The following is an 11,589-nucleotide window of genomic DNA, read 5'->3' as shown; positions in this document are numbered from 1 at the left end:
CTGGCTTACGACAATAGAATTGCGAAGTTCAAAACATAGCAGATGATTTATATTATCTGTGCAGTGTTCTCAAGGTATTAAATCAAATCTGGTGTGAACCCCACTTAACTTTCTCATATTCAGTTTTAGAAAAGAAGGTACACCTAAATTTGTTCCTGTACTTAAGCACCACACCACGGAGATGTATGGTAGTGGGAAGTAAAATTATAATATTGACACTAGTTGGAGACACGTGATCAGCTTTTCATTCCCAGCTGCTCTACACCGAGTACTTATTAACAAGACCAAATATTAAATTTCATAAGTCTTTAAGAAAGCGTTAAGATTTCTTTTCTTCGGTGGCATTTTCTGTAATTCAGCTCTTTAAATACCAAGGACCAGAAATATACTTACAATTTGTTCAAGGAGAATTGTTCCTTTACTGCACCTATTGATCAACAGTGATAGTTGGGCAATTGTCTTAAGCAGATTCTAAAAGGTTCTGATGATGGTGTATAACACTCAGAATTACTAGGTTCTTGGACTTTGTTCATTGTCCAGTATTCTAGAAACTATAAAACACAACATTATGGAAACTGGATTTGTTTCCATCCTCAGGTGAGGGGGGAAGACATGTACTCACTTGGGTCCCTTAGAAAGAGCTAACCTCAGTCACTGGAGATTAGCTCTTTCTAAAGAACCCAATTAAGTAGGTGTCTTTCCTCCCTCACCTGAAGACAGAAGCAGATCCAGTTTCCAAAACACTGTGTTCCCTAGTTTCTAGAATAACGGACAATGGATAAAGTCCAAAAACCAAGTAATTCTGAATTTTCTTAAGGCTTAAGACTTGATTCTTTATAACAAAAATGTCTCTTCACATCCCTAGAAACAGGTTATCTTTATTCTCCCCTTCAACCAATCAGTGAATCAATAAACTGACCAGCTGATTAATCACTCAATCATAAAATCAAACAACAACCAATTCTGCTACCATCTCCAACACATTTGGATTCACAATGGTTTGTTTGAAGTCCTAAAATAAATTTTTCTGTAGAGATAAATTAAGATAACAATTCTTTTATTTCCTATCACATTTTTACAACATAAATTACATATTTTTGTGGTTCTTTGTACCATCCTTATGCTCTCTATATTACAGTAATTATTATGCTGACTTAGAGTCATTACACAAACAGAAGGAAGCTAATGCATAAGCAATGAGTTAAGACACTTGTTGTCAGCAAAACAACTCTTCATAGAAGAGCTGCAAACAAGGCAGGTCAGAAGTCCCACTGGTCAGGTTCAATCTCTAACTCTGAAAGCTTCTCAGCAGCCAAGATGGATGCCAGGTCATCTGGAAAAAATTCTATTACTTATACAACTTCTTTACAAAGTCCTACATACACTTAAATATGTCAGTACATTTATCTTATGCCATTAGCACAACTAATAAAACTTCTACTGACAAGTATTATTTTTTGTTGCAAGGACATTTGCAGATTACCTTGACTGTCAATTCTGCGGTCACAGATTGGCATGACTGGGTGCAGGAGCTGTGGCACGGTGGGAAAAGTGTCACTATGACGCTGACGACACTGCTTGAAGAAGGAGTGTGCAAGGAGCTGACTAGCTGATGGCCGCAGGGCAGGGTCCCTCTGGAGGCACAGTTCAGCAAACTGGTGGAAGGGTTCTGAGAACCTTCGCTGCTGCATGTTCTTCAATTGCATCATGTTGCTTGCAACACTGTCCCCTACACCAGAGTCTGCATGATGCACTGCCAGTCAACAAGGTATCACAGCAGGATGCCTTTAAATGCCAGGTATCTTCATAGTGGCTGTGCATAGCAGCCATAGTATGTATGACTCATTCTTGGATCATTTAATAATTCCCTTTCAACTGCACAGATTACATAGCACCAAACAGTACAATATTCTGAGTGATGAATTGAAGAATATGTGGAAGGAAGCCATCATGGCCTGTATGTAGGGATTGAAGGAAATGAGATGGCTCATGACATATAGTCTCCAGGCTAAGAGTCAAACCCCTAGACTTGCCACATACTGTACAAAACAGGAATGGTAGTCACTTAAATGTGGAATGTAGTCATATGGATGGATACTTGTATGCAAATATATACATACATGTATGCATAAAACTCCAGTCTAGCCGACTGCATTTTCATGCAGCTGAAATTAACCAACCAACATTTTTTACTATACATGGTTGTCAATATACTTTGCTGTGCTTCTTCTTACACATCTATTTCAGTCTTCTCATCAATTTCTGCACTTGTAATCTAATAAATTTCAATAGTTAGTTCTAAAAATTAAATTCCCATGCATATGTTATCTTATTCTTACCAACCCCCATAATTATCACTGTCTGTGACACCAAAATAAAGCAAGTGTTATCTTTCTTCTACACTTCTCAGGACCAAAGTCTACTGATATGTCAATTTCCAAACTGATACAAATTCTGATATTACAAATATATTTAAATTTTAACATGACCACCATGAATTCCACCGTTGACTCGTGTAATGTACATACTCCTAAGATGTTCTGCCGTTATCATTTATGCTTAAATTAGTTTCAATCTCAAGACTATACTGCTGCTATACTATCATTAAACATTTAACAACAACAAAAAGTCCAGGGGCTGTAGTCTGCAAGTGAACTATACTGACCAAGTGATTGCCGCTTGTCGGCGAAGTTAGTGCCAACTTCTGTGGATAGAGAGTGTCGCGTGGTCAGTGCAACAGATCCCTACGGCCGTTAATCTCGGTTTTCTAGACCGAAGCCACTATTTGCTTGAAACAGCTCCTCAACTATCCTCATGAGGCTGAGTGGACCCCGTTCCAGGCCCACTACTTCTCAGAAAATCAGGTAGTGCCGAGAATTCAACCCGGGTCCTCTGGATCTGTAGGTAGCAACTCTGACCACTAGACCACAGAGACATTTAACATTTTAATAAAAATTCAAAATATTTCAATTAAAACAACCACTTATCTTTTACAATAAGCCTTTAAATTCAGAAACAGAGTAATCAACAGCCAGCATTGTTTATTTACCCATTTAATTATTTTACTTACGGTTTATGTAGCAAGAAATGGCACAATGACCAGTGGGCAATCAATTGGAAAGGATATGGAAGCAAGCAGCCATGACCTACTTTAAGATACTAGTCCAGCATTTGCCTGGAAGGAATGTGGAGAGCCATGACATAACTGCCAGCAGCCAGTATTTGAATCAGTCACCTCCAAATACAAGTTAGAAACGTTACCACATGAGCTAGCTTACTTCATACCAGTACTGTCAGAAGAAGTAAAGTGATTAGTACCATGGAGTCCCAGTTGTTGTCCCCCATCCTCGTCACACAAATATGTGGTGTGATCCAACAACTGTGGTGCATGGCCCCGCACCTTCTCAGTCAGCATCAATGTGGTCGGTGTGTCCACAAATGGAACTACTCCATTTGCAAGCTCACATGCTGTCATTCCTATGCTGTACACATCCGACTTCTCATTGTATCCATGCAGATTCTGCCAATAAATCATGAAGAGAACAGGATTATCTGTGTTAGAACAAAGTGTGCCAGTACACATCAATTCTCTGTTGGTATGTATAGTGGCTGATAAAAGCAAATGGTGTAAGTAATAAACTACACCATTTATTTAACATTTTTTAAGTGCATAGTATAAAACAGGAGAATGGTTGCAAATAATGTAGCCTGTATAGTCCAGCATTTACCTGGAGGGACTGAGCTAAATCATAAAAAATCTCAATCAGGATTGACAGTTGTCAGAACAATATTTGAATCCAGAACCTACCAAGAATAAAGCAGAAGTGTTAACACAACACTGCAACATTCAGTATTCTCATGACGACCTTCCATTATTCTGCCCTTTGAATGGAAAACAATTTGAAAAGTTTCATGTATCAGGCGTGTTCTCAGCACACATTAGTATGATCAACAAGTCTATTTTATTCTTGCAGAGCCAGTTCTGAAAAGCAATTAATATTATTGCATGTGTGTATAACGCTTTTCTCAGTCAACAACCGATGCATACTAGCAAACTTATCAAAACTCAAAAGTTGTACATTTGCTGGTGCAGTGTATATTTTGATTCTGAGGCTTAAACCAAGCACAAGAGTAACAGAAAACATGGTTTTACACATACAAACACATATACATATCAATTAGAAGGTATTCAAGTAAATAAAGACACTGAAGTTCCTTCCACCACAGCCTTTCTTTACAATTCTATGAGCACCCTTCTTCAATCTGCTTAAAATATAAATTCTTAATATCTCTCATTTTTATTTTTTCCTTACTATAGTTACATTTTCACAAATTTATTTACCATTTCTGTAACATGTCAAGAGTCCCAAAATTAATTAGCCAAGTCAGACCATACTGTCTTTGGTATACACTGGAATCACCCACAGTTCTTGACTTACTGGCAGAATCATGAATGTACAATTTGTCTGTGAAATTATAATGCAGTTTTCATGCTTCATTATTTTGCAACACTTAGTGCTAGAAACCTGAACAACAAATGAAGAGTGAACATTCACACTTTCCCTACGTTGTTTGTGAAGTTCAGTGTGAGCTCCATTTGTTTCTCTACCTTTGGTATTCTAATTCTCGCATCTTCTTCTTCATAAGGCTCAACAGCTTCATTTCTTAAATGCTTTGGCCTGCTCAACAATTTCCTTCCAACTACTTCTATCCTGTGTGCGAGCTGTCCAGTTATAAATTCCTAAGTCCTTTAGATCTTCCCTTACATCATCTTTCCATCTGATCTTGGGTAGGCCTCTCTTGATTATAGCATGTGGCTGCCAGTCATATATTCTTTTAACTGTTTGTCCAGCCTCCATCCTTGAGATGTGTCCAAGCCAACTTATTCTTTGGGCTTTGATGAAGTTAACCGTGTTCCTTCCTTTTATTAGATTGACTAGTTCATTTATTTTAATTCTCCAGGAGTCATCAGAGTAATTCTCACATAAACAAATGAGAAAATTTGCTGTAAATCATTTGTGTCATCAATTTTCGCTCTCAGCAGCACTCGTTCTATGCATTCCTGTAGCCAGAAGTAGCAGACTAAAGACTGGAGGCTAGGGAGGCCAACTTCTTTTCTAGCCCAGTGTCCTGGAGAATATTCATTTAGACTGGATATGTTGAAACTTCATATGTTACCACGAGACAATAAAGCAGACTCAGCTTGATGGATCTCCACTTTTCCATAAAAAATGTTCATTATAGTCAAAATAAACATTTTCCAGGTTGGTGGACTGGAAGAGAGGATCTGAAACCTTGACCATCTCAGTAAAATGGTGGCAAGAGTGAAATCCATGACTCACAGGCCAACTGAAGCAGAGATCAGAGACACTGTAGAGTCTATAGGTCCAGTAACTCCAGATGTTTTCATCTGGATATGAAGAGAATGGAAATACCAATCATACATGTGCAGAGCAATTCATTTCATTTATTCACCTTCCATAAATCCTGTTGAGAGTACATTCTCATGCGAATGTGGAGATCGTCCTAGTTACAGTCACAGCTAAGAATTACACTTGTCATCCAATAGCACACACATTTGTAATAAAATACTGATAAACATATACATTATGATAAATAAGTTAATTTTAGTAGTAAAAGTAATGGCAAAACTTATACAATTTGTACAGTTTTATACAAGTCTATTAATTAAAAATCCAATAGTTAAAACACAATGTCATTAATGAGTTTTGTATAACATACACTAATTATATAATAAATTGAAATAAAGACTAGTATACAGTGATATAAAGATTGTGTATACCTAAAATAAGCATCTAAAAACCAGAACACAGACTGGCAATCTTGCCTTCTTTTAACTCGCATCTTAAAAAGATTTATAACCAAAATATTCCTGTAAAGAATAAGAAGAATGTAAATATAAAAATTGTTTTAGTTGTACCTCAAAACTCTTAGTTACACTCAATATATCCTTAATATGTTGTGGTAGATTATTATAGACCTTTGTTCCAAAACAATAAACTCCCTTTTGGTATTTATTCAAATTTACAAGAGGCTGATGGAGATTTTTTGCTGTCTGGTATTTATTCTATGAATCTCACACTGAACTTCACTATTAAAGATAAACATTAAAAATTTATCTTTTGTTTCATATTTTATTCATGATTCTAGCATTAATTATTTCAAAACAGATATGCTTGAAAAGAGCAAAATAACTTACGAATATACTGCATCAAGAATCACATAAAGGGCAGAAAAAAAGTAAAGTTGTCCCTGTGCTCAACTAATTAAGCACTACACCATGAAGGCATATGGAGGAGTGGATGTATAAATCTATATTTTCTTGACCTTAGCACTAGGTGGAGGTGAGTGGTCAGCTTCACGTCCCAGCCACTTTACCCCCGGGGACAGAGCCCCTGGTACCCATTGGATAGGAGGCTGGGTGGGCCCCAGAGCCAGTCTGGACTATATGGAGAAGAGAAAATTCTGACCCTACCGGGACTCGAACTCCAACCTTTCAGTTGTCCAGCCCGCAGGCAGTTGCTATACCGACTGTGCTAGCCCAGCTCACTTCACATAAGATGCATAATTCACTTATTTGCATACAAGTTTCCTTTGGTCTGCACTGTCAAGTATCACAATAGTAACAACTGTTATATTCAGAGAGACATACAGGGAAACTATCAGGCACTATCATGGCACTGAAGGTGAGGTAATTGTTTCTGATGGAGGGGAGTGATGTGGTACTCACCTGTTCTAACACCTCAGGGCTCAGCCAGTTGAGGTTGCATGCTGTGCTGCGTGGAAATGAGTGCACAGAACGCTGCCAACGACCATGCTCTACTATCCGACATGCATACCGCAGACCAGTCAGGCATGCTCGCCCACAGCTTGAAACTAAGATATGGCTGGCCCGTATTGCTCTGAAAGACATGCCCTACATTCATGAGAAGAAAATAGTTGATAGGGGTGTTGGAAGGGAATCTTGCATTGTCTTTTAAGATTTTAAGTGTAGACAAAAAATCTAAACACATTAAGTAATAATACTTAAGAAACAAGCATCCACACAATAAGCCTTTAAGAAATTTTGTCAACTTTTAGGGAAGAAAATATGAGTGGACTATGGAAAAGGATATAATGTCAAGGGAAAATACCCCTGGTACTCATTGGATACAAAGATGAATGGGCTCCAGGGCTAGCCTGGAGATGGTGACAAAGAAAGCTCCTGTCCCTGCTAGGAATGAAACTCTGTCTGCCAATCCAGTAGTGAGTCAATTTGTTAAATGTGCAATCCAAGTTTCTTGCATTCTGATGCACACTGTTCAATATATGGCATCCCTTATGATCTCAACTTATATGGAGATGAGTGGTCAGCTTCATGCCCCAACCACTTTATCCCTGGGGACAAGGTGCCCAGCATCTAATACATAGGAGGCTGCATGGGACCCAGAACTGGTCTGAATGATGCAGAGAAGAAAAAAATCTTACCCCTACTGAGACTCGAGACTGATGAATATGAAACATTATAAAATGACAAATGTAGAGAAAATCAGAGTACTTTGAGAAAAACCTGGCCCAGTGCCATTTTATCAACCAAAAATGTCATGTGGAACTGCTCCTGGATTGAAGCTGGGCCTCCACAGTGAGAAGCTAACACTAGCCAGGTGAGCTAAGGCAATCCAGTCTGGACAGACCGACCAGCAGACTAACTAAATGAGTCAAGAGTTATTCTTGAGAAGCTCATAGTAGCTCGGTTGGGAAGGAAACAAAACTCCCTGCATGTTTAGAACCTACCACTGGTCCCTGCCCTGAGCCAGATGAATCATTTCATTTTAATATTTTCCTTCTACCTATGCCTATGAGGGGCACATGGTAGCATAGTTGGTTTAAGCACTATGCTACAAGCCAGAAGGTAACAGGTTCGAGTCCCGATAAGGTGCCCTGAGACAGATGAATAATTTCATTTTAATATTTTCTTCCTACCTATGCCTATGAGGGGCACGTGGTAGCATAGTTGGTTGAAGCACTATGCTACAAGCCAGAAGGCCACAGGTTCGAGTCCCGATAAGGTGCCCTGAGACAGATGAATAATTTCATTTTAATATTTTCTTCCTACCTATGCCCATGAAGGGCACGTGGTAGCGTAGTTGGTTGAAGCACTATGCTACAAGCCAAAAGGCTGCAGGTTCAAGTCCTGATGAGGTGGATTTTTTTCAATTCACCTAATCCTTCCAGCCACACTATTGGCTCTGGGGTTGACTCAGCCTCTACCAGAAATGAATACCAGGAATCTTTCTGGGGGGGTAAAGGGTGGTCGGCACATAAGGCTGACAACTTTACTGCCATCTGTGAGCTGATTGTCTAGATAATGTGGGATCCTCAAAGTCTCACAATTCTATGGGCTTCCACTACCTGTTACAGGAATAACTTTACCTTTCTTTTTTACCTATGCCTATGTCTTCAAGGTGATTTTGTTCCATACAGCCCATTCTGATCTTATACAGCAAAAATCTCTTCAGCACAAGATTACTATACAGAGCCATATAAAGAACTGAAGCCTGGAAGCTTTGAGAAACCATGCACTAATGTCACAATTTTGATACCTTACCAATTCATATGACACTTGGCAATACTGTTTTCATTTCTGCACCACACAGATTTATTTGAACTTCAATTTCAGTTCTTTGAGGTGGACAATGTGGCATTAAGATACAAAATCTCTTCATAATCCACTTCCCATACCTGTGAATGTATCCTTTTCGATGGACATAATCAAGTCCTTGGAGAACATCCCGGAGAATAGATGCAATGGCCAACTCAGGAAGACCATCTGTAAAATGACTGGACAGCAGATCCTTGCAGGAACCATATGCCATCAGGGGTGACACAACTACTACCTCTGGACCTGACACAAATGCTGCATGGTATGGCAAAACATTTGGATGTTGCAGCTGTCTTGTCAAGATTATTTCATGCTGGAAACAGTGTTCCATATCACACATAATGTTTTGCTTTCTGTCAGAGTACAGAATATGATGAAACATGATATTGAGAGTTCTTACAAAATGTTAAGTCCTTCTGGTCATTCCTCAAATAAGATAATCGATTCTTTCATGCAACGAAATGTTTCTGAGTGAGTACACACAATATGATGCAACTTCCTGTAGTGTCCTAAACCACCTGCTTCAAAACTGTGTCCTTCATAATTTCAGTCAGTATGGTACTGTCGTTAAAAACATTCTACCTTTACTGTTAACAATCACAATGAAACTGCAAGTTACTTTGGAATTTGCTGGAATCATTACACACAAAACAGATTACTGTTCATAATATTGTATTTGAGCATCCTGCTGCATTACTTGATAATTTTCTCAACAGTAACCAATGTACTAAAAGGAAGATGTCGGGCAAGATGAACTGTGGCTCTATCATCACAGCAATGACCCAGAATGTAGCACAGCTGGATATACATACAGGATGTCCCAAGAGGAATGTGCCAAACTTCGGGTGGGTGTTCCTTATGTTAAAGTATGCCGATATAACCCAAAACACCTATGTCCAAAGTTGAACGGTTACGGAGGTAATTCCCCCTGGGACACCCTGTATATATATATATGCAATGCAGCCTTCAATGCAACTTCACAGACTACTGGCTGAATCACCGCTTAGTTCATGCTTTCACATGAATTCACAACATGTCTTGGTCACACAGGGCCATTATCACGTATACATAATCATTTACATAAACTCTTAAACTGCACTGCAATGCTGTACAGCCAATGAGTGCTGTGTACCAAAAAGTTTATTTGAAACAAAAACAAAATTATTCCTGTTAAATTAATTTAATATATAAAATAATTTTAAACGGTATAAAATTATGTATTGTGTCACAGCGTTCTTCTTTCTTGTGTTGCTTTTTGCAGCAATATGTATTTTGTGGAAGGTATCTTGGCTATACACATACATACATACATACATACATACATCAGCGTTTCAGAGTATTCACAAGTGTGCAACTGGCACTGAATATAAAACTTGTCAAACAACAGTCACAAGACAATCACAGATAAAATTGCAGAAACATCAATTCAACCATAGTTAAAATCCAAACTGAATACCTCAAATAAATAGATACAATGTTACACATACAATTATACCAACAAGATAATTAGCAATACATAATAATTCTCCTTCCTTAACTTACACTTACACTTAATGTCTATATTAACGCCTACTGTGGGACATCCATCAGTCAGCATGCACTCCCCTTCTCTTCCTTAGCTGTTGATCCCGACAGAAGAGCAAAAATTCATCAACAGTATATGACGGATTATGTATTAGGACATCTCTTATTTCATTTATAAACTGTTTTTTATCATGTACTAAGTTAGATAAATATCCGGGCAGACTGTTAAATATTTTTATACTCATGCAATGGACCCCTTTCTGCCTCATTGCAAGATGTGATTGTAGGACCTGTAAATTTCTTTCGTGTCTTGTTGGTCTCTCATAAATTGAATAATTAAAAGTAAAATACTCCAAGTTATTTATCATAAAAGTCATCAGAGATAAAATATATTGAGACACCAGTGTTAATATATTTAACTTTATAAATGCTGGCCTACATGACTCTCTATGTTTCATCCCCATTATTATTCTAATAGTCTTCTTTTGTAAGAGAAAGATCTTCTTGGCCTCCGACGAATTACCCCAAAAAACTATTCCATATCTCATGAGTGAATGAAAGTATGCATGATACATGTGCTCTAGTGGCTAGCGCTGTCTACAGACACTTTGGTCCCTAATTTAATAGTACTATTTCTGTGCTGCAGGCCACCACTGTTCAGGGCACATAGTTAAAGATAAATATACTTGCCTGGATAAGACTTGCTTCTTGCTTTGGTTTGTCCATATTAAATTTCTTAACAGCAACTAATGTACCAGAAGGGAGATGTCTGGCAAGATGAACTGTAGCAGTATCTTCACAGCAATGACCCAGGACGGAGCACAGCTGGTAATGTGCTGGGTCCGCTTCAAACATCAGCATATCAATGCTACGCTGCAATGTAAAAATTCTCCACATTTCATCCAGTCATTTGATTCCAGTTTCAAGTTGCTAACCTATACGTAAGTATAACCTAGCTTTTGTCATATGGCTTTTTACAATTATAGGATACACACACCTTGAAAATCTATTTTCCTATAAGGAGGTGTACAACTTTTTTTATTTAAGTATCATCTTACGCTCAATAATATTCTAACAAAAATTAACAATTTACCACACTTCAACCCCAAACGCAATCAGCCATGTTTGTAAAAACAGTAAAAACTTCACTTGCGCCACAGCTATTAACAGATATATTATTCTGTAAATCGTTATACCAACACTTGAACCTGCATTTTGATTTTGCTGTAAACAACAGAGCTCTGTTACTCTTATTCACTGCACTCGACGTAAATATATAAATATTATACTTCGCACTGAATTTTTCATCGGTCGCCATTGCATGATGTTTGTATATACATAACGTGAAATATGAACGCATACCGTTTGTCAGATTAGATTAGCGATTAATTTAGTGAACATGA

The 11,589-nt window shown here is 38.1% G+C and overlaps 1 protein-coding gene across 3 annotated transcripts; it reads right to left on the bottom strand.

The window, feature by feature from the left end:
- Window positions 1-1,040: 1,040 nt before the first annotated feature.
- Window positions 1,041-11,523, bottom strand: LOC111867977 (STE20-related kinase adapter protein alpha). Of its 3 annotated transcripts, none has more exons than XM_023858245.2 (7): window positions 11,383-11,523; window positions 10,877-11,059; window positions 8,743-8,975; window positions 6,752-6,923; window positions 3,319-3,520; window positions 1,484-1,753; window positions 1,041-1,333 (listed from the first exon to the last, which is right to left on the bottom strand). In XM_023858245.2, exons 1-7 carry the CDS (start codon window positions 11,398-11,400, stop codon window positions 1,260-1,262), a joined length of 1,152 nt encoding a protein of 383 aa, XP_023714013.1. In that variant the 5' UTR covers window positions 11,401-11,523; the 3' UTR covers window positions 1,041-1,259. The 3 variants fall into 3 exon arrangements, with proteins under 3 accessions (XP_023714013.1, XP_023714015.1, XP_023714014.1); XM_023858247.2 differs by lacking the exon at window positions 11,383-11,523 and adding an exon at window positions 11,280-11,373; XM_023858246.2 differs by lacking the exon at window positions 11,383-11,523 and adding an exon at window positions 11,184-11,369.
- Window positions 11,524-11,589: the final 66 nt, after the last annotated feature.

This window comes from Cryptotermes secundus, unplaced genomic scaffold, assembly GCF_002891405.2.
Source record: "Cryptotermes secundus unplaced genomic scaffold, Csec_1.0 scaffold447, whole genome shotgun sequence".
NCBI classification, from domain to species: Eukaryota; Metazoa; Arthropoda; class Insecta; order Blattodea; family Kalotermitidae; genus Cryptotermes; species Cryptotermes secundus.
This window is presented reverse-complemented; position numbering and strand designations above follow the sequence as displayed.